Below are 23,879 nucleotides of genomic sequence, written 5' to 3' on the forward strand. Positions count from 1 at the left end.
GCTGGCGCAGGTAAACAATGCGCGCAGATATACTTATTTTTTATTTGTTTCTTATTTGTATCGTTATGGTTCTTATTATGTATTTATTTAAGAGCTATTTGGAATGTTTTGTAATAGTTTGCAGTGTAATAATGTCCGTATTATATAAACACAGGCTATTAAATAAATGTTGGGCAACCTTTAAATAAAACTAAAGGACGATACGGATTTTATATTTTTTTTCTTAAACTAAAATAAATGAATAAAAAATGTGGGAAACGTGTATTATAAATCTCATTAATATTTAAACGGCGTCAAGAGCAGCGTCCTCATGACGTCCTTATCATCCCGCCTTCTTAGATGACGTATTTTCCGCCAAGATGGTTGTCGGTGCCTTTCCGATTGCAAAGCTGCTCTATCTAGGCATACGACAATTGGGCAAACCAGTGGCTAACAGGATAAAAGCCGGCGCACGGAGGAGTGAATTCTTTAAGACTTATGTCTGCCTTCCTCCGGCCCAAGGTAAGCTGACATTTAGCTGTTCGTGTTTAATAACGGCCTCTGAAGGCGTAGACATCTAAAAGATTCGCACTGTCTACTATTCAGCCAATCGCAGAGCCGTTAAGAGATGGCTCTGGCCAATCGCGAGTGCTGCATTTTTCTCATTGGGTTATTTCAATGACTGATTTACCAAGTGACAAATGAGGTACTAGAAAGAAGTTCCCTTTTGACAAATGAGGCTCAAGTTTGTTTAAAGGGGGCGGGACTCAACTGTCATTGAGGGTACAGCGAAAGTGCCTTTCGCTACTTCTTGATTTTGTTACCGGTTTAATTTTGAACAAACCTTGACATTAGATACAACGGATCGCCTTTAATTCTCTTGTGTGCACTCAAATATTTTCTGGAAAAATGTGTATTATTGGTTAGAGGAGACAAAGTCACAGCCCATTTTATATTTGGGATGCTGTTTTCATTCATGTTGATTCTGAGCAGATTCTTTATTCATAAATGTAAATGTATGAAGTTGAAACCTTATTTTTCTGTGTTTATAAGAGACTTTATTTGTATCTACTTTACATTATTGCAGTGTTTGAAATGTAAAAAAGACCCAGAATTTATTATTTTTATTGTTCCATTTGCTGAAATAAAAAGAGACCTTGGACTATTAAAAGAAGAATGACCTGATTTATTATTATTTCTATTATTATTATTATTATTTTATTTATTTAGGCTGTTTCTTGCATTGCTTAATATCTGTTTGCATTTATGAATAGCATAATAATTGTGTGTTTCTTTCATTGTTCAATAAACAAAACTTTGTTTCATATAACGTAATATATATTTATATACAAGAAAAATATATCAATTTATAAATGAAGTAATTAAATATAATATTTTTATAATATTTCATGCAGGATTAATTGATGTAATAATAGTTAAACTGATGATTGTTTATGTGTTGACAAAATATTTTAATGTTTTTTTTATTGCAGTTTTGATAGATTTTAATACTTTTTAATATAGTAGTATGTTTATACTAGTCATTTTTTATGTGTTTAATAATTAGTTAACTTAACATTCAATTAGTAAACTAACAATGGCCTCACTTTTTTTCTGCAGAACTGCTTTATAGATTAAACAAATAAATTTAATAATTTATTATTAATCTTTACTGCAGAACTGAATCAACAACACTGACTTCAGCTGAACAATGACACTGTTTTCTGTTAGAGCTGCTGTACAGTCAAAATGAACTCTTATCACTGTAAAGCTGCTTTAAATCAACCTGTATTTTATAAAGCTCTTTATAAATAAAGGTCACTTGACTTGACTAGTCTCTGTTACACAAGTTGTTTAAAGGTAAAACTGAAGTGCATCCTTCTATTAAAGGGTTAGTTCACCCAAAAATGAATTTTATGTCATTAATGATTCCATCTCATGTTTTCTCTGTAGCATATCACTGGATCGAGATGAAAACGAAGATGCGAATCATGGGTTTCCGTGGCTCCACCATCAAACCCTTGAATGAAGAGGCAGCTGCGGAGCTGGGGGCAGAGCTGCTCGGCGAGGCCATCATTTTCCTCATCGGCGGAGGCTGCATGGTGCTCGAGTACAGCCGCCAGGCCGCCAACTCCAGACGCAAGGAAGAGGAACTCGCATTAACCATTACCAGTCTGCAGACACAACTAGGAGAGCTTGCACTAACCACAGAGACACTGGATGCCCAAATCAGAGAGGTTAACAGACTTCTGTTGTCCCTCCCGGCAGCCCCAAGCACCAAGTAACAGTATGCATCGCTAAAATATGCCCTAAGGAGGGTAAAGAGACTGGTTTATGGGGACAGTTCAGTCACGGTGCAGCACTGCCATATTAACACACACACACAAAGTCTTGGTTAAGCCCTCCCATACACGTAAGGCTCTGCAAATGAGAAAGGAACAGAGAGAAAAGTGACTGACCTCCAGCGTAACATTATAAAAGCTTATCATTATCTGTTTGGTTGATTGATACTGTTTTCAAAAGAAAGTTGTTAGTTATTTAATGACGCTGTTAAACATTTGACCACTTATAATTCCGCACAACATTATTTCATAACATTTCATTGATTCTTTTCAGGTTTTTGGGGGGGATGAAATTGCCACAAATTATAATGAGATTATTAATTCAGTTTCAGCTTTAATGTAATATGCTGTCGGAGGGGCGCATTTATCATTATTAACTAATGATCTGAAAATGCACTTGAATTGTGGATACTTGAATGATAAATGCCATATAGTAAATATGGATGTGTCTGTCAATACAGCAAACAGAGCTCTTCTCTGTGTGTGTGCTGCGAGAAATGACCCATTGCATCAAAATGACTGCTGTGTTTAATATGGCATGTGTATATGGGTGTATATTCATCATTGTAAAATAAAGGTAAATATTCTATGATGGTTGGTTTTTTTTTGTATCTTGATTATATTAAAATTGTGAAAACATTTTGTGGTTGTCAAATGGCATTTTCACACAATTACCACCTAAGATTATTTTAGCACACTATATTCAAGGCACAACCCCAGGATAAGAGGTTAAAACATTAAACTCTTTAAGTTGAAAATAGTAATTTTGTGTGTCGCCTTCCTAATCATTTTTTTGAAAATATTTTATGAACTTGGCAATTAAACAGTACAAACCCTGGATTATAATTTTATAATTTAAACTATATATATATATATATATATATATATATATATATATATATATATAGGATACATCTTTTACAGCAACTTGATTAAGTGGATTTTTTTCATCCCGTACATAACGAAAGGGTAGTGAATTTGCCCACAAGTGTGTTGTTTAGTTTTTGAAATTTTTAAAGCATGTCCCCAAAATATGTGTCAAAATAAGATATTCATCACCAAAAATCATTCCGTTTGCTGAAACACAGAGAAAGTTGTGGTCAAATTAAGACTTAACAGCCATAGTGGACGAAAACCTTCCCAACATCACATAAGGGTTCATCGGAATGACAAAAAAAGTGCGCGTGTAAACGTGGCTAGTTACTAAATATGGAGGACCAAATTACTCAAAATGAAATAATTAAATAAATAATGAAATCAATTAAAGAACATTTAAATATACCAGTTTATTCTGAAATATTAAATAATTAATTAAATTATTAATGTATTAATTTAATAATTAAATAATTTATTTAATTAAAAGAATTAAATAATTAAATAAATAAATGTATCTATTTTTTTTGTAAAATTACATGAAATTGTTTAATATATTTTACAATTACCTCTTTCACACACACACTATTGTTATGTTTAAAAATCTATTTTTTCATTATTTAATGTGCTTTTTCAAAAAGCCTTTTTTCATAATAATATGCTGCATTTACGAATGATGCCTATTTGACGACTCATGCATTACCAAAAGCGCAATTCAAACTGCCTGCTGTTGATTGGCATTTGTGAAATGTCCTCTATTATTATGAAAAAAATCTATGGCAAAATCGTGCTTTGGAAATGCATGATTCGTCAAATAGATATAATTCATAAATGCAGCATATTATTATGAAAAAAGGCTTTTTGAAAAAGCACATTAAATAATGAAAAAATAGATTTTTAAACATAACAATAGTGTGTGTGTGAAAGAGGTAATTGTAAAATATATTAAACAATTTCATGTAATTTTACAAAAAAAATAGATACATTTATTTATTTAATTATTTAATTTATTTAATTAAATAAATTATTTAATTATTAAAAAATAATTAAATAATTTTTTTAAAAAGCTTTTTGAAAAAGCACTTTTAACAGGCTAATGAAAAAAATATTTTTAAACATAACAATAGTTTGTGTGGAAGAGGTAATTGTGAAATATATTAAACAATAAATGTTTTCATGTAATTTTACTAAATAAATAGATACATTTATTTATGTAATATTTAATTAAATTAATTATTTAAATATTAAATTAATTAATTAACTATTTAATTAATTATTTCAGAATAAACAGGTACATTTAAATTGTTGTTTTATTTAATTATTTATTTAATTATTTCATTTTGAGTAATTTGGTCCTCTATAATATAATTTTGGCTAACTATATCAACTATATATATATATATATATATATATATATATATATATATATATATATATATATATATATATATATATATATATATATATATATATATATATATATATATATATATATATATATATATATATATATATATCTGGGTAGAATATGTTTTTGTTTAATTAACACTGGTAAACATTCACTGCTGGATGAACTTAATAGTAAAGGAATCCATCAGTCCGTCCATAAATAAAAAATAAAAAAATCAATCTCATGACCAAGCCCTTGGATGTGTCCAGTAGGAGGCAGCACTCAAACACTGGACAACATTCGGTGTGTGTTCTGCTGCTGTACTGAAGCGCGCGCTGCTGTAGATCTGTGTTTACACAACTCAAACTCTCTCCTTCACCTAAACGAGAGCTTTTCCTGCGGTGAGTCCATCAAACCCTTTTTACTGACATTTTAGAGTTTGCATTAGTGAAAGCAGTGGCCACTTACATGAGCACCGTTAGCTAAAATCCGCAGTTTGACAAATCAGACGAACGCATGTGCTATTTCTCATTATTTCGCATCATAGATGTGTAAGCATTTACTGAATTACAGTAGATGTGCGTGTTTACCCATGTGTTTACTACACAACTTAAGTGTTTACGTGATTTAGCCAGTTAGCTGTGCGATCGACCCACCCTGCCAGTATCTGTCTTGTGTAACGTGCTGGTTTCTACCTGGTAACGTTAGACCAGCAACAAACCAGCTAGCACGTGATCCTAAAGTGGTCTAGTTGGGTTTTTAAACAGCTACTGTCTTGCTAGTCTGAGCTTGTCATTAGATTTTTTTCATGAGCTGTTTTTTTTAATCCATTAGCTAGTGACCAGCTTTTCCAGTGGGATATTGCAATGCATTATTGATGTTTTGGAGATAATCATAGTTGTCTTCCATTTATCAGGATTGGGAGCTAGGGCTCCACGTTATGTCATGCATGATGAGTGTGGATGTGAAGAAACTGAAGGTGAACGAGCTGAAAGAGGAGCTGCAGAAGCGCGGGATGGACACCAAAGGCCTCAAAGCGGATCTGGTGGAGCGACTGCAGGCGGCTCTGGAGGAGGAAAAGGGACACACCTGTGATGAGGAGGCTGAAGCGGGTACTAGAGCATACGGGCATGAAGAAGATGCACGCTTGGTGATGGTGATAATGCATTTGATCTCATTGCATGCTTGCCATGACAGGTGTTGCAGAGGCTGGGGATGATCCAGGGCAGATGGATGGTGAGAAACAGGGCTCTGATGATAGTGATCCTAAAATCCCGGTGGATGAAACTAAATCTGAGCCTGTGGAGGAGCCACAGGCAGCTGTTGAGACGGTCTGCAAGGAAGGTAAGACTGCAACTGGGATTTCTGTGTTTGAATGCATTTCCTCCTCGGTTTTGAATTGTGTGTGTGTGTCCCACTAGTATGCAACTTGTCTCGCTTGTTCATATACACGTAATTACAAGTCATGATATTTTAGTTAGTAGATTTTTAGATAGCCAGTGGCCAAATAATCATCAAATCACAGTACTTAAGATAGCAAATAATTCATGCTGCAATGAAATGTATATTCATTTTTAAATAATATTTACAAAATTACAAATAAATAACTCATGAATCAGCATGAATATAATTTGAGCTTATTGTTTTTGCAAATAAAGAACTTGTTAAAAACATGAATAAAAAGGAAGTAAACACAGTAACAACAATGCACTCATTTAAATAAAGACCAGGTAATGCTAATTGTAAATTAAGTACACCGTGAATATGGCACAGCAAATACAGCGCAGCATCGCTCAAAATCAAGGATTTCTAGTTTGTTGCTCGTCCAGTGACAGCATTACTCTTCTGTCCACGTCTCATTTCGTTGTTCTTGGCGATGTCAAAATTAAAATCCCTCTTCCAGCAATTATTTGCCAAACAGAAACACTCAAATTAAAAAATGCCAAATATCTGATGACATATCTGCCTTGGGAATATATCGGTCGACCACTAACACCACTTCAAGGTGTGTAAAATAAATTAGCAACGTTATTATGTTATTGCCCATTTATATAAAATGTATTAGCATTTCCTGTGTTTTTAAATTTATTTTATAATCATAGTAATTCTTGTTCCTCCCTGGTACATAGATCCTGGTAGGAAATCACTATGGCTACGTTCATATTGCAGGCAAAAAACATTGTATGTGACTTTTACGGCCCTTTAAATCGACATTCATCACATGTTTTTCTAGCTGACGTTACTTTGGCTACTTCATCGCCCCTTTTCGTTACTTCAGATGCCCACTCTTTAGTGCTGGATCTGCTCGAGGCCCCCAGGTTAACAAACACTGCTTTATATTGAATATTTATTGTTTCACAGAAGATGAAGTGGCGCCAGTGAAAGTGAAAAGTGAAGATGAGATAAAGCCCGAGCAGCAGGGATCTGACCCTGGCGGTGAATGGGAAGAGCAGGCGGGCCAGCAGACTGTGGGATCCAAGACTGAACAGGACGGGCATGCACATCATGGCCACAAGAGACGCCATGATGAGAGCCACGGCTACAGCTATTATGAGCACCGCGAAGACAGGAGGTGAATTAACCACAAAGCTGTTGTTATAATCCTATATCAGCATTAGGATTATGACTTGATGCAGACTAACAAGTGTTAGTAGACTGACATTGTGATTTTTCCATGTTTGATCACAGGTCCCGTTCTCCTCTGCCCCCTGCTGAAGAGGACGAGGAAGACTTTGATGGCACACTAGTGGCCATCGACACTTGTACGTGAGGGCTTGATTTATTTAATTATGATTTCTTATGTCTCTAAAATAGCCATAGTAATGTAATTCTTTCTGGTAACCTCAACAGATAACTGTGACTTGCACTTCAAAGTCTCTCGGGATCGTTGCAGTGGATATCCTTTGACCATCGAGGGGTTTGCTTACCTGTGGTCTGGAGCAAGAGCCACGTATGGTGTAAACAAGGGACGCGTGTGCTATGAGATGAAGGTAATGGATAAAGTTTGGGGTCTGTAATTTTTTTAAAGGGGGACATATTATGTCCCTTTTAATATAAGACTCCAGTGTCCCTAAAATGTATCTGTGACGTTTACAAACCCCACCCCACCCCTCAAAATACCCCACAGATCATGTATTATGGCTTGTCAAATTTGCTCCTTTTTGGATGTGAGCAAAATTACGCTGTTTTTGTTTCCATTTAAATTTAACTGAGCTGCTGCCGTTATCGCTCGTGCTTCAGATACTCCAGCAACAACAAAACTGGAGAATCTCACGCAGCCAAAATGTTAGAAATTATCGTTACCTGTGCTCAGCCTTCCATGTTCGAACCGGAATCGGACACTGATGGAGAGACTCAGGAACATATTACAACTTTTAGAAAGCATGTATGTAGTTGTTGTAGAGTTAAATTGATTCAACTCATCGACTAGCATGTAACGTTGTGTTAATCTAAAAATATTTCAGAAACATCTTCTGTTCAAATCCAGCGTTGAACTGACCCTCGTTTGTGAAGCAGTTTGGCGTAAAATGATTTGTGCAACTGTATAACATTTTAATACTTTATATGGCAGCTTTTATATGATCCAAATAAAGTAAAACAGTAATGTAGTGAAATACTTCCTGTGATCATTTATTCCAGTCTTCAGTGTCACATGATCCTTCAGAAATCATTCTAATATGGATATTTTCTGCTCAAGAAACATGTAGTATTTCTATCAATGTTGAATGACTACTTGTGTTGCTCAATATTTCTGTGGAAATAGTGATACATTTTCATTTTTTTAGGATTATTTTATGAGTATAAATTCCAAAGAACAGCATTTATTTGAAGTAGAAATATTTTGTAATGTTATAAATGTCTTTACTGTCATTTTAATCAGTTCACAATAATTTCTTTCAAATGACCCCAACTTTTGAACGGTAGTGTAGTTTTGTTGTTTCTCTATGGTTAACTTTTAAATCAACTTAAAGAGGTACTTTAACGCTGGCAAAATGGGCCTTTTAAAAAGATCTTGGGTGCCTAAATAGTAAAATGGTGTGTGTGTGTGTGTGTGTTTAATCGGTGCTGCTTGACTAGAGAAAAAAAGTCTGTAGTCTTTGCTTTTTCCAAATAGGTGGGAAAACTTCAACACCCACAATGCACTAGGGCATGTTGCTGTCCAAAGGCACTCCCACCAGTCTACTATGATACACTTACCAGAGTCAAATACTGCCTTTCTTTAGCAGGAAACACTTCTTAGCAAACTGTGTCGACTTGTATTGTTCCCTGTGCAAGAATTCAAAGAGTGAACGTTTAGCGGGAGTGAGTTACTGTTGCTTTACAGTGAAAGATCTAGAGCGGTGTAATATCTGGGTCAGGTAACACAGTGAACAACAGTTACGCCTTTAATTGGTCACCCCTCAAAAGTCTATTATTTTCTATCTTTTATTATCTTCAGTTGTCATTCAGAATAAGTTTGTCTTGTTTTTTTTATTCCAGATCATAGAGAATATATCAGTAAAGCATCTTCCCAGCAGTGAGCCTGATCCACATGTGGTGAGAGTCGGGTGGTCTCTGGATTCCTGCAGCACTCAGCTTGGTGAAGAAGCACATGTACACTCACTGACTGAGGGTTTTTTATAGAAATTATGTTTCTGGATTCTTATGTAGGGAATTACTGTGTTTCAGGAGAGGAGCCGTTGTCGTATGGGTATGGCGGAACAGGAAAAAAGTCTACCAGTTGCAAATTTGAAGATTACGGAGAGAAATTTGGAGAAAGCGATGTCATTGGATGTTATATTGTGAGTGCTATTCTTGAATGCTACTTAAAGGGACTTTTCACCCAAAAATGGCATAATTTACTCGCTCTCAGGTTGTTCCAAACCTGTATGAGTTTTTTTTTCTTCTGCTGCTGAACACAAAAGAAGATATTTTGAAGAATGTTGGTAACCAGACAGTTGATGGACCCCATTGAATGCAATAGTAGGGGGAAAAAACTACTGTGGAAGTCAATAGGGCCCAAATAAATTTCCCTGTTTGCATTGAATAAAGTTAAAGGGGGGTGAAACACTCAGTTTCAGTCAATCTCATGTCAATCTTAAGTACCTATAGAGTAGTATTGCATCCTTCATATCTCCAAAAAGTCTTTAGTTTTATTATACTTATAGAAATATAGGCTGTACCGAGTCTTTCCGGAAAAAAACGAGCGGCTAGAGGCGTATCGTGTGGGCGGAGCTAAAGAATGACGAGCGCGCGCAAATCGGTGACGTCCTCAAGCGTGGAGAAGAAAACGCTACCCTAAATAAACCATGGCTATCAATCAGATTCAACTAGTACAGATATGATCCAGAATCAGATCTGGAGGATGAAATAAATTGAACAGGAGAAGCAACAGCAGGACGTCCGTCTCTGTGGTATGGACTGTATTTAGTGGCCTGTCAACATTTGTGTGGGTTTACTCGTTTATGATGACATGATTTGCTTTATGATGGACTATTGTATGCGACTAAACAGCAGTAGCAAGCAAAACAGTTTTGCACGTCAGACTAGTGTAACGTTATACATAGAACAACAATGGACTAACCGTTAGCGCATTTGAATGACGAAGCACGCTTTGTGAGAACGTCCCCTAGGTTTATGTTTGGGTGGTTTTACAATAAACAAACTGACACCTATATTGGTCAGCTAAACAAATGTATTTAAACACACACCATAGATCGCATGCTCCATTGATAAATTAACTAACGTTATACACGATCGTGTTGTTTACTGATGTTTACTTACGTGACTATACAGCACAGACATTTGAAGCAGTTTTACTCACCGCCTCTTTCCAAAGCACGACCGTGAACCTTTATCGTCACTGCTCGGTCAAAAACACACTTCTTTGGTAACTATTGACTTTGTGAAGTCCTGTGACAGCAGTGACCGTGGAGATCCACTTTTGCGACGTGACTGAAGCGATGTTGTGACGCTTCCCGTCATTTTTGCGTTCAAATCGGTTCAAATGCAGCGCTGCCTTCCCAGAATGCTATGCGGACGCGCTTGATGTCACCCATAGGAATAAAGTGGAGAGCGGCACGACAGAAGTGTTGCGCGGACGACTGGATCTGCACCTTGAAAGCAGGGTTTACGGCCGTGCATTTCCTCTCTCGCTCTAGTCACGTGCGCGCGCACCCTACCGGGAGAAGAGCCCGTACGGCTCATACAAGGACCTTCCGCTCTGTTCACGTCAAGCCGACCCATACTCGAAAAAAACTCTCCGAAACTTGTGAGAAACCGGAAGGAATATTTTTGACACAGAAATACTCCATCAAACGTCCAACATTAGTTTTTGAAACTTTGACTATGTTTAGGATGAGAATCCAAGTCTTTAACAGTGTAAAAAGCTCAGCATGCAAGAAACAGCATTTCCCCCCACTTTAAGTTAAAGTTTTGATGATTTTTGATACACAAATTCACAATATAGACCAATCGCATATCTTTGGTTTGTCATTGATATCTGTGTGACTGGAAATATTTAACAGGATAGTTTGATTCCATTTGAGTGCACTATTAGCATGTTGCTAAGCTAATTTAAATTGTAAATTGCTCTCATTTGAATTAGTTTGAACAGCATTGGGATGGGGTTTACTCTATGATACCTTAATGCTGTTTAGGTAGGTAGCTTTCTTGGAAATAATGAAAGAGAACCAAAATATCAAACATAACTACCTGAATGTAGTAGTTGAATGATGTATAAACACATCATTGTATACATTTGTGTCTTTTACAGGACTTTGATAGCCATGAGCAGGTAGAAATGGCTTTCTCAAAGAACGGGAAGTGGCTTGATGTGGCATTTCACATTTCTAAAGAAGAGCTGGCCGGTCGTGCTCTGTATCCTCATATCCTGGTGAAGAACTGCGCTGTCCAGTTTAACTTTGGCCAACAGGAGGAGCCTTTCTTTTCTTTGCCGGATGGGTACACATTTATCGGGGCTGTCGATATGGAGAACAGGGTCAGAGGCACTGTTGGCCCTACCAACAAATCTGATTGTGAGGTAAATTCTCCTAATTCCCTTCCACACAGTGCTGAGGAACACAGTTTGACCCATAAAGAGAGATTAATATATTCAATGAAAATCTGAATAACATGGATAATAATCATAAATGTTTTTTGAGCAACAAATATATATCTGAGCATATCTGAAGGACTTCTGAAGGATCATGTGACACTGAAGGAATGATGATGAAAATTCAGCTTTTAAAATACATTCAAATAGAAAACATATGAATTTGTTGGAGTATAAGGTGCTTCCAAAAGCATTAAAATATCTTACTGACCCTAAACTCGTGGTGAACTTGGTCTGAAATAAAGATGTATAATCAAGGGAATATCACTGTTGTCTGTAGGTCCTGATGATGGTTGGTCTTCCTGCTTGTGGTAAAACCACATGGGCTTCTAAGCATGCAGAACTGAACCCAGAGAAGAAGTTTAACATCCTAGGCACAAACGCCATCATGGAGAAAATGAAGGTAGGATCAGCAGGTTTAAATTTGTTTTATGGTTCACATTTGAGAATGATGGTTGCACATTCCATCAGTATGAGTGTGAAGGTTGAGTCAGTAGAGCAGTAGCACAGCTGTACATAACATGTTGCAATCCACACAACATAATGGGAAACATATCAGAGTTCACAAGAGGACAGATTGTTGGTGCGTGTCTCGCTGGCTCATCTGTGACCAGGACAGCAAGTCTTTGTGGTGTTTTGAGAGCTACGGTGTCCAGGGTAATATCGCCATACATCTATGAAGGACAAAACACATCCAACAGGAGTAACTGTCGACACAAGAGGGTGCTAGGTGCTAACCAGGATTATATCCAATTAAAGGGGTACTTCAGCGCTGGGAAGATGAATCTGTATTTAAACTGGGTCATCAATGCAGTAGAAATGTGAAATTATTTTTGAATTTGGTGCTTTCTAGACTGAGAAAAGACAGAAAATGTATTTTTGTCCCATGGGGATGAAAGACTACAATTCCCAGAATGCTTCGCTGCCCTGTGAGGCCATTCCCAACGCCACCAACTTCCCTGTGACTGAGTTAGAGAAGACACTACAATTAAAAACTGAATGTGTGTGTTCAATATAATGAGTGAGTCACCGCGCGAGTCTCACAGCACTGAGCACTAACTGCAGGAGTGATGAGAGCTGAGGTAATCGCGACTACCCTCGCGGCATACATTCACAACGCGAGTTCAGTCTGGCGTGTTTCAGTTCATGCCTTTGCAAGCTTAACTTTCATAGAAATTAATTTGAGAAGTTAAAAGACTTACATTGCACACCATAGCTCCGTTTAAATGAGTGCCTGCCAGCTGAGCTCTCCCTGCAAGCTGAGTGCGATCTCCCATCCCCCATGCGCAGATTCAAAACATGCGGAAATGGCTCCCTCTGCTGGCTGTAGTCTTTAGCCTCTGGGCAAACATTCCTCCTATGATGCAAATATCGTCAATTTGCATCATAGGAGGAATTTTTCCAGAAATAAAATACATAAATCTCTTGTCTCAGGGAGATATGAGGGGGGAAAGCACAACAATTTGAATATACTCCAGGGTTTCTACTGATACAAAGCCATATGCTAATCGCTGAAGTAACCCTTTAACATAAAACCACAGCCACTCAACTCACTGCATAATTAAATGTTCACCTCAATTTCCACCAAAACTGTTCGTTGGGAGCTCCACAGAGTCAATATTCATGATTGGGCTGCTATAGCCAAATGTTTGGTCACTTGTGCCAATGACAAATTATATATTTTTATATAACAAAAAAGGTCTTAAATCTATTGTGTTTACTGTCATGGCCAAATGCAAATCTTGGGCTTTGAACGTTATGAAACATGTATTGCTCTCTGATGAGTCCATCTTCACTGTCTTTCCCACATCTGTGTGGAGAAGTCCCAAAGAAGCTTAAAACCCGGGCTGTTGCTGCCCAGAGTGAAGCATGGCGGAAGATCGGTGATGGTTTGGGTTGCAATGTTTGTACTTGATGGGCCAATCATTGCCAAGGAATACCAAATTATTCTGGAGGACCATGTGCACCTAATGGTTCAAACATTTTACTCTGAAGGGGTGCCGTGTAGCAGGAAGATAATGCACCAGTACACACATCAGGAATGGGGCAGAGTAGTTTGCTGAACATGAAAGTGAGGTTGAACATCTGCCATGGCCTGCACAGTCAGCAGATCTCAATATTATTGAGCCACTTTCGTGTGTTTTTGAGGAGCAAGTCAGAAAACGTTGTTCTTCTCATCCTGCAGTGTTCTGCGTAAGGAATGGCTCAAATCCCTCTGGTCACTGTGCAGAACTTGTATCTGTCATTCTGCCAGGACAAATGGAAAAGGAGAGTTTTGTTTGAAATTATACTAATAAATGATTGTGGTCTAAAACAAGGTGCTTCAGTTTCATTTTCCCACCGCTGTAATTTGGACATTTTATTACAAATGCACGGCTGTTTAAATTGTTGGGGTCAGTCAGTTTTTTTTTTTAATGAATAAATGAATGACATTTTATTCAGAAAGGATGCATTAAATTGATCAAAAGTGATACAAAAGATTTATATACAAAAATGCAGTTTTTTAAATATATAATAATGTAACTATTTCACAATATTGATCATCAAATACATTTCTTTTAAAAAACATAAAACAAAAAAAATATGTACAGACCCCCCCAGAAAAGCATGGTTCTCTTTTATGGTCTCAGGTGATGGGATTGCGTCGTCAGCGTAACTATGCCGGACGCTGGGACATCCTGATTCAGCAGGCCACTCAGTGTCTGAACCGGCTGATCCAGATCGCCGCCCGCAAAAAACGGAACTACATCCTGGATCAGGTACTGCAAACACCTTCCCATGATTCCCAGCAAAGACACAACTGGGAATGAGCTCTGATGTTCTTCTTCTAATGTGTTATTTATCTTTCAGGATAAAGATCTTCCACCTTTTATCTTATTTTTCATATGATAGACTAGAAGCAGCAGCAGCCTCTTTTTTATTGAATGTCGTATTGAAAGGACAAACTGAAGTGTCAGAAACATCATTAACATCCAATATGCTCTTTTGTAGCATTTTTAATTATCTTGCATTTTCAATTATGTTGAATTGTTCTGTAAGCCTTTCTGATAATGTGCTCTGACTGAATCAAGGTGTTGAGAGGCGAGTATTCTCAGCCTGGTGAGTCAGAAAAACACATTTTGTTACAATGGTAATTCTAAAAGAAATATTGGTTTCAAATAGATGTCCGTTGTGTTTGTTTCAGTAAAAAGGAAGTGAAAAAATAGCCTTCATGACTATCTTTTAGTTCTAGCATGTCAGAGCGTCTCTCTCAGAGCTTTTTTTGTTCACACAGTGCAGGTTTTCTGAGAATGGGTGTGAGTTCGGTTATAGAGTCCAGATGTCATTCCTGGAAATAACTGAATGCAACCGTATTAACGACTCAAATACAGGACTGACAAACTTATTCTGCTGCTGTGTGAACAAAGACGAAAACAAAGAACTGAGGATCCCTAAAAATCGTTTTTGTTCCTGTATCCAGGTCCTCACAGATACCTGTGCAAGGGAAAGAAAGAAAGACTACTCTTGCTTCATTGCAGGGTTCCAGATTTTGTCAGAACGTGAAAGAAACAGTAATAAACAGCTTGTACATTTCTCTTTGTCTATTGTCAGACAAATGTATACGGATCAGCCCAGAGACGAAAAATGCGTCCTTTTGAAGGGTTTCAACGCAAGGCTATTGTGATTTGTCCCACGGACGAAGATTTAAAACAGCGAGCGTCAAAGCAAACTGAGGAAGGGAAGGATGTGCCCGATCATGCTGTTTTAGAAATGAAAGGTAGGAAAACACCAACATCAGAAAAGATACAAGATAACTTGATTGAAACTTTTGCTTTTTGGTTTGTGATTAAAGTTTAAAGACAAAAGTACCACTTCATCATAAAAAACGGCTTAATCTGTTTCACCCTGGTTCTGAACACTTGGTATGAAGATGAGCTTTGGTCGATCAGATCACAAGTGGACGACGATACATACAGGTGTAAACGGGGTCTAAAAAGTTTTGAGCTTGTCCACTTTCAACCACTTCCAGAGGTAGTTGAAAACGCATCTGACCGGATTGCTTTAGTAGTGTAGACGCTCGTGGTCTAATGCACACAAACAGCTACTAAAAGACCGTCTACTCTCCGCCTAGTGACCTAAAGAGTTAACATTATGATCAGCGTGCTAGCCGCGCAGGATTTAAACTTTATTGGCTGGAGATCCAAGTTTGGTTTGAAGACGGAAAATGTACCAAGCACAATGTTCTCTCACCATTCCTGATGTCTAACACACACTCACAGCGTTCGGCTGGTCATGTGTCTGTCAGATCAGAAACGAAAGCTGACGCTCTCTGTGTGTTTTTCCGTCGCCTCCGGTCGCATTCATTTGTAATTTGCGTGAGCTAACTGTATTTCATCCATTAGCTTGAAAGATTTGAAAAAGCACATACATTAATCCGTCCATAAACCCTCCTCTCGAAGAAATCAGGACAGAAGTGGTTGAAAGTAGACAAAATAGACGAATTAAAACACCAGGTGTAAACGGGAATGTGTTTGCCTTGTCTAATTCAGATCCGATCGACCAAAACGCATCTTAATAGCAGGTGTAAACAGTGTGATTGGGTCCTTCTGAACGTCCAACTCTCACTCCACGCTGAGATGCTGCAAGCCAAGCACTTTTACAATGTTATAACATTTAAAAATGCCAATAGAATAATAATTTATACTAATATTGTGCCAGTTCCAATAAATACATTAGTTCAATTTTTGACATTGCACTTAGTTTGCAGTAGTGTTATTCATCTCCTTCATATGACTGTTCTGTCAGACTTTAGATTAGGGTCCAAATCTCACTATTAATTATGATTTTTTTACTGCTTATTAATAGTTAGTAAGGTAGTTCAATTTAGATCGAGGGATGGATAATATAGTCATGCAGAATAAGGCATTAATGTGCGCTTTTTAAGTACTAATAAACAGCCAATATCTTAGTAATATGCATGCTAATAAGCAACTAGTTTTCCATCATCCTTGTAGCAATATTCTCTCTTCGAGATCAGAATTCATTACAGTTTTTCTTTCCTGGTGGTTTGATCTGTCCCACCTTCTTTCCTCTCTCCATGGCTTTAAAGCCAACTTTGTGCTGCCAGAGGTCGGAGACTTCCTGGATGAAGTGACCTTTGTTGAGCTTCAGAGAGAAGAGGCGGAGGAGCTGGTGAAACGGTACAATGAGGAGGGCCGAAAGGCCGGGCCTCCGCCTGAGAAACGCATCGACAGCTGGGGACACCGCAGACGCGAAAGCAGCCACCAGCAGTACGACAACCACGGAGGAGCGAGAGGAGACCATCGGAACAGAGGAGGAACTACAGGGAGCTATAGGGGAGGTGATTGGACCTCATTACGGTGTCATGCTTACTTATTCAAAAATTCTGTCATTTGTGTTTTTGTCATCTTGCTCTGTGCTTTGTCAGGTTATAACCGTGATGGTTACACTCAGAACCGCTGGGGAGGAAATTACAGAGACGGGCGAGATGGATACAGCAGCAGACATCAGTCTGAAGGAACCTACAATAATAACCGCTATGGCTCCTATAACAAAGAGGGATATGGCCAAGTGAGTGCTGCACACAGCCATGTATATATGACAAATATTTCGCTTTAAGGCCCCGATATACTTCAGGCGAAATCGAAGAATGAACTGGTTATCATTATGAACAAGCTCAGGCCAAAAGTTTGCTCTGGCTGGTGAACGCCTTTGTCCTATCATTGATCATTGGGGCTTTTATGAGATGTATGTGTGACTTCATTTAATTTTTTGTTTTTGTTTTATTTTGCTAATTTTAGAGCTATCATCAGGGTTATAATCAAGGCTACAACCAGGGCAACTATAGCCAGGGAAACTACAACCAAGGCTACAACTATGGCAACTACAGCCAATATCCAGGTTATGGACAAGGTTACCAGGACAGTCAAGGATCTGGACAATCATATAACCAGCAAAACTACAATCAGCAGTATCAACAGGTGAGTTTCAGGGGATAACCTGTGATTAAAACAGCTTTAGCTCTGTGAAAGCATTTGTGGCAGCTGCTGAAAACAATTACTAAAGCATATTGCAGATTGTTAGCACTTCACCCGAATGTTGATTTTGGACATTTTTGGACAGTGTCCAACAAAAGGACTACAATATAGGTCTATATCCAGGTGATCACTTATATATATATATATATATATATATATATATATATATATATATATATATATATATATATATATATATATATATATATATATATATATAAAATAATGTCGTTCACCCCTAAAACTTGTATAGTTTTTGTCAGTTTAATTAAAAACATCCAATTGTGCAGAATATCCCTCTCATGGCAGGCGTTGCTGATTATTGTTGAACTACCTTTTTACTCCAGATACATATTTAATGATTTTATTTTTACTCAGAAGTACCACTTCAGGACTTGGTTGTCCATTAGCAACAAACAGTTTCCCACTTGCTCACCAGAGCAGTGTAGTCTCACTTCCAACATGTCTGTTTCCATGGGTTCCCTGAAACTGATTTTCTTGGCATCAATTTCGTTTAAGTATCACCATCAACCTCCATTAATTTGAAACTAAAACTACATAAGAATCATCATAAGTGTATATAGACACAGTAAATGCCAATTAGTAGATTTGATCTCTTCTGGATTTTTCCCCTGGTGCAGCTCTATTTCAACATAGCAGATTTGCAACGCGTGGCCTGATAGGTACCACTGGATACCACATGCTTTATCTACGAGTTTGCAAAAATTTTGAGCTACAGTTTATACTAGAGTAATTTTCTATCACCAGTGTTTACGTATTACTTTGAGTTGTTATTGAAGGTATATCATATGATAAATTTTATAATTTGGAGTGAAGTTACAAACAATCAGAGGCAGATTTGATCAAAAGCAATGGCACAATACCATGTTCATTTGACTGTGCAGTGAGGAAAAGGGATGTAGCCTAAATTCCATGGCACTTTTATTAGTACAGATCATTATGTCAAAGCATTTTTTGGCAAACTACCTTACAGAATACTCTCTATGCAGGATTTGCAGTGTGTTATGGCAGGCAGACGAAAGTTTGACTCAGTCGGGGAAGTCATTGAGTACATTTGCCTTCCTGATGGTGCTTTATCTGACACAGAATCCATTCCAGACGATAAAATTGCTGATACAGATTTTGAGGAATCTCTTGAAGCATACGAGTCTGACTCCAGTTTCGATGATGATAAGCCACTGGCAGAAATACCAAAAGCTAATCTCAACCACCTTGATGTTGAAATTCATAACATACATGAAGACAGTGACACTGAAGTCCCAGATGACAATGAACCTCAGCCAGGCCCAGCTCCAGTCAACAAAGAGTTTTCTTGGAGGCAGAGGAAACCCCCAGCAGCTGACATAGACTCTTCATTCCGAGGACCTGCATTCTCACCTCCCCCAGACGAAATACCAAGTCCAAAGTGGTATTTTGATCAGTTCATGGACAAATCTGTGTTTGAACATATTTCTAACCAATCTAACTTGTATGCAATTATGAAGAATGCCCCAGAACTGAAAACAACCCCTTCTGAAATAGAGCAATTCATTGGTTTACACATCTTGATGACCGTAGTACGTATGCCATCGTACCGCATGTACTGGCAGACGGCAACCCGCTACGACCCAATTGCGACAGTCATGGGACGTAAGCGATTTGATAATCTGCGTACATACATCCACATGAACGACAATACCAATGTGAAGCAAAAGGGTGAGCCTGGATACGATCCATTATTCAAGGTGCGTCCAGTTCTTGAGAAAGTCCGTTCCAACTGTTTGAAGGTTGAACCAGAAGAAAACCACTCCATTGATGAGCAGATGATCCCCTTCAAAGGAAAGATTGGAATGAAACACTATATCAAGAACAAGCTGCATAAATGGGGAATCAAGGTCTTTACTCGTGCAGGCGTCACTGGACTAGTCTATGACTTTGAAGTGTACACTGGAAAAGGGACCGTAACCAATGAGCGTGGACTTGGTCTTGCCGGTGAAGTTGTGCTTCGTCTCGTATCAGAAGTTCCAAAAGGACTAAACTACAAGTGCTTCTTCGACAACTGGTTCACTTCCCCTGAACTCATTGTGGAACTGAAGAAAATGGGAATTCTAACAGTTGCTACCATCAATCGTAACCGTCTCCGTGGATGTACCCTCAAGAGTGACAAGGAACTCTCAAAGGCCGGGCGTGGTGCGTATGAAGTGAAATACGAAAAGACAAGTGGGATGTCCATCGTGAAGTGGTATGATAACAAGGCAGTGTTGCTGGCATCATCCTTCATTGGCCCTGAACCTGTTGAGAGATGCAGAAGGTGGTCGAAAGAGAAGAAGGAATATGTGGAAGTGGACAGACCCCACATTGTCAAGGTGTACAATCACAACATGGGAGGAGTAGACTTAGCAGACATGTTTGCAGCTCTCAATCGCATTGACATCCGCCCACGTCGTTGGTATCTGCGCATCTTGTACTACTTGATTGACCTATCACTGGTCAATGGTTGGCTCCTCTATCGCCGTCATCTCACCCAGAAGCAGGAGAAGAAGTATATGCCACTTCTTGACTTCCGAGTTCAAGTTGCAGACGCCCTTATCAAGGTTGGCAAACAGGCTGACTTGAACAGTAGGAAAAGAGGACGACCGTCTTCGGAAGATGATCCAACGTCCCATCAAGCTGCCCCACCTCCACTTCAGAGAATCTCTGCACCATCAGTTGATGTCAGATTAGACCGATGCGATCATTTCCCCATCCATGCTGAGAAACGTGGACGATGCAGACTGTGCAAGAATGGCTACACGCAAATGGCCTGCCTGAAGTGCAAAGTACTTCTGTGCTTTACCAAAGACAAAAACTGTTTCTTGGAGTACCACATGACAAAGTGACTTGGAAACATGCCCTACTCAATGAGGATTTGAGATATTGGATTTGGATCCCATATTGTTTTTGTTGTTGTTCTGCCACTGAAAAGCACTGTTACTTTGTTTGAAAAGTCGTATATAAAAAGTTATTGTTCATATCATATTCAGTCGTTAGTATCCCACACTTGGCCAATGTTGCAAATCTGCAACATCCCAGAACGCCTTGCATGTGAAAGTCTCTCTAAAAACTGTACTACCCCATATGATAATTTTCCCCAAATATCAGATTTTTCCTGTTACTAAAAATTAATTTGAGCCTGAGAGGGATATAAGATGATAAATATTGAATTAATGAGTTGTCTATGCAAACATGACAATGCAATATATAGGGTATTGACACAAAATGATAACTGCAAATCCATGTTTGGCTGTCTGGAGTCCAATTGTTTCTGTGAATTGCAGTGATCCGTTTGCTTCTCTTTTCTGTATCTTTCAGCAGTCTGTAAAAATATACCTCAGACTTCTTGTGAAATATAAATACAGTCAGTCTCAAGCTCTTTCTCGTTTTAGATGTTTTGGGAGTTTTTCACTGCATTCACACTGAAAACCAATGCTATCTCTCTGTCTTTCTGCCGCTCTGTGGGCGTAACCGCAGTCACTCACGTGCATGCCCTCTATTGACTGAACTTATAAAACATGCGCATAACGTCAGCATTTTCACAGATTTGCGTTTTTGTAGTTTATACAGAGATGATAACTGTATCGGTTTCAAAACTTGCACTTTGAAACCTTTTTGAAAATGTGCATTTTCTGGCTCCCAAACTGAACCGCCATAAAAAGTTTGCCTTTTTTTAGTTAATAGTGGTGTGTAAACGGCACCTTAGATTGAAAGTGCATTACTTTAAATGCATTTACTGTTCTTTATTATAAACTAAATGAGTGTTTCAAATTATTGTCTGCATGTCACACGTGCTGTTAATAGAAGAGATTTTATTTGAAATAATCTTTGAATATGTTGTATAATCATTTTAGGTTGTCTTATTACATTTAAACACTTATTATTTACTAGATCAGATGATTAAAATGTAAAACAATAGGTGCTTTCACTTATATAATAAAATAAAAACATTGATGTCTTCGTTGAGCTCATAATTACAACTTGTAAGCTTGGATTGTACAACCTGACCACTACAGATTCCTTTCGGCGTTGATAGTGTTGCCATAGAAAGGCATAATTCCCAATCCGAGGACATGAACAGCTCAGAGTACAACGTCACGTGTTGTCATGTTGAATACACGTGTTGTAAAGTTGTCATGTTACTGAAGCGTGATGTTTTTCTCCAGTATGCGCAGCAGTGGCAGCAGTATTATCAGAATCAGAGCCAGTGGAACCAGTACTACAGTCAATATGGAAACTACTCTGGACAACAGGGCTCACAGTGAACAGGAACCACGCTCTGACATCACACACACCATGCCACGCTTCTCTTATTAAAACACTTCCTTACACATCATTTCATTTTCTCTCTCATACATCTCGTTAAACAATTTACACATTTTTTCTCAATACTGTTATAAGTCAATGATTATTTTGAACTAAATGACTAATATGATCACACTAGATACAATCAAACCCCTGAGGTTGAAATAAAAGACTGATTTGTAGTATACGTGAAAGGTATTAAAATTGGAAGGTGCTTCATGTTGTAGTACCACAATCCGCCTGCAGGTGTAGAAACTGAGATGCTGCTTCAGCACCGAACAAACAAGTTTGGATTTGCCTAAATTCCACTTAATTTGGAATGTAGATGCTTTTCATATAACTACTTTTATGTCTTGATTTAACACGAGATGTGACAGTAGAAATGTTTTTGTTTAAATTGTAGTTGTTCAATGTTTTAGATACTCATTGGCATTGCAGATGAGAAGATGAAGAATTTTGTGTTGATAACTTCTCTTCTTGATAATATATAATGCAAGACCATTTTAAGTGTTCATGACTATCCTGGCTGAGAAAGTACCGCATTTATTTCTGAACTGTGTTCTTTGTGGATGTTATTTGTTCTGCCCTGTCAAATCCATTTTTGCTTTGAGAATTAAATGATACAAAACCACCGTGGCTCTGCTGATAGTTTACAACACAAACATGAACAGTGTTAGTCCAGCCGGACGTGTCAGAACATCCGTACATTGGTATGGAACAAAAAAAAACAACATCTCGATCATTTCTCATTTTTATTCCAATCACATCAGGCAGTGCTTTATTATGGAAAATACTCGAGATTTATCATTCCTCAATAAATAAAAATCTATAGCCTAAATTCAAGATTTAGTAAAACAGACATTCAAGTTGGAGATGATCTAACAGAAAACATGTTAGAAAAACAATCAAAATAGGTCCACAGTGTTCGCTCGGTTTGACCCTTAATGTCCCTCTCCCGCTCTTTCTCCCTTAATGCTTGTGCTTTAATGCGCCGGATGGACGTGAGCACTAATGAAGCAGATTTTAAATCGAGAGTGGACTATTGTCTGACATAAACAGTGATATAATACCCTTTGTCTCCTTCTCAATGAATTTTTCATTACATAAGGCACAGTGATGCATTATAGGTGTCATATCAGTACCGAAAGCACGTCCCTAAACAGAGGAGGTGCATTCTTCCCGTTCAAGTCCAATGGAGTTGGTCATTTTCCATCAGTGTGAATATTAAGGCAATACATGTTTGTACTCAATCGAACAGTTCTTGCAGAAAGCACCGCGCTCTTCGTGGCGAAATGCATGAAAGTCCGTCGGCCCTGTGCAAAGACGAGTGGTAGTGAGGTTGATGTAGCGGTCCACTTTTGAGTGCTCGTGGAGATGCGAGGTCCATTGATCTGGTCCCTCGCTGGCAGTATACGCTGGTGCATAGAGAGTTCTTACCATATGGATCCACCGGCAGGGTTTCAAAGAGCCCTGAGGAAGTTCGACCATCTGTAATTCCTTAAATAAAATCCCTTCCGGGTAGAATTTCATCACATTTAATGAACGTCATGAACAATCTGTTGAAGACAATAGAACAAGACAGTTGGCGAGGAAAAGATGAGGACATGTTCTTCAGTGCGTTCTGTCCAGTGTATTTAACAGTTCCACCACACACAAACAAATGGCCATTTGCCCAGACTACTTCAGTCTGGTTCCTTTCGTTTATCTTTGTTCAGCTTCAGTTCATCCATTTTCTCCTGTAGGAGAGAACTAGGGGCAGATGAACCTCGCACCCTTGCTGGTAGAGTGGCACTCTGGGATGATAAGGCAGGTAACGTTAGTCTCAA

At 38.2% G+C, this 23,879-nt stretch overlaps 4 protein-coding genes across 6 annotated transcripts in view; 3 read left to right on the forward strand and 1 right to left on the reverse strand.

Moving 5' to 3' along the window:
• Window positions 1-324: 324 nt before the first annotated feature.
• opa3 (outer mitochondrial membrane lipid metabolism regulator OPA3) lies at window positions 325-2,913 on the forward strand. Its single transcript, XM_067419857.1, has 2 exons — window positions 325-501; window positions 1,933-2,913. Exons 1-2 carry the CDS (start codon window positions 360-362, stop codon window positions 2,262-2,264), a joined length of 474 nt encoding a protein of 157 aa, XP_067275958.1. The 5' UTR covers window positions 325-359; the 3' UTR covers window positions 2,265-2,913.
• A 1,934-nt stretch (window positions 2,914-4,847) lies between these two features.
• On the forward strand, window positions 4,848-22,684 carry hnrnpul1 (heterogeneous nuclear ribonucleoprotein U-like 1). Its single transcript, XM_067419070.1, has 16 exons — window positions 4,848-4,985; window positions 5,501-5,696; window positions 5,782-5,928; window positions 6,946-7,156; window positions 7,273-7,346; window positions 7,435-7,574; window positions 9,064-9,163; window positions 9,253-9,365; window positions 11,339-11,605; window positions 11,958-12,080; window positions 14,308-14,436; window positions 15,269-15,434; window positions 16,767-17,018; window positions 17,106-17,248; window positions 17,479-17,658; window positions 21,915-22,684. Exons 2-16 carry the CDS (start codon window positions 5,525-5,527, stop codon window positions 22,011-22,013), a joined length of 2,316 nt encoding a protein of 771 aa, XP_067275171.1. The 5' UTR covers window positions 4,848-4,985; window positions 5,501-5,524; the 3' UTR covers window positions 22,014-22,684.
• On the forward strand, window positions 18,630-21,894 carry LOC137043033 (piggyBac transposable element-derived protein 2-like). The gene has a single exon (XM_067419074.1). It carries the CDS (start codon window positions 18,720-18,722, stop codon window positions 20,592-20,594), a length of 1,875 nt encoding a protein of 624 aa, XP_067275175.1. The 5' UTR covers window positions 18,630-18,719; the 3' UTR covers window positions 20,595-21,894.
• Window positions 22,685-22,791: 107 nt separating the features above from the next.
• Window positions 22,792-23,879, reverse strand: part of rasgrp4 (RAS guanyl releasing protein 4) — a 31,855-nt gene continuing 30,767 nt past the window's right edge. For 2 of the 3 annotated variants that reach the window (XM_067419072.1, XM_067419071.1), the window contains exon 17: window positions 22,792-23,846. In XM_067419072.1, coding sequence (XP_067275173.1) covers window positions 23,736-23,846 — 111 coding nt within the window. In that variant the 3' untranslated portion in view covers window positions 22,792-23,735. The remainder of the gene's footprint in view (window positions 23,847-23,879) is intronic. The other variant, XM_067419073.1, reaches the window with a different exon arrangement.

This window comes from Pseudorasbora parva, chromosome 16 (genome assembly GCF_024679245.1).
Source record: "Pseudorasbora parva isolate DD20220531a chromosome 16, ASM2467924v1, whole genome shotgun sequence".
Classification (NCBI taxonomy): Eukaryota; Metazoa; Chordata; class Actinopteri; order Cypriniformes; family Gobionidae; genus Pseudorasbora; species Pseudorasbora parva.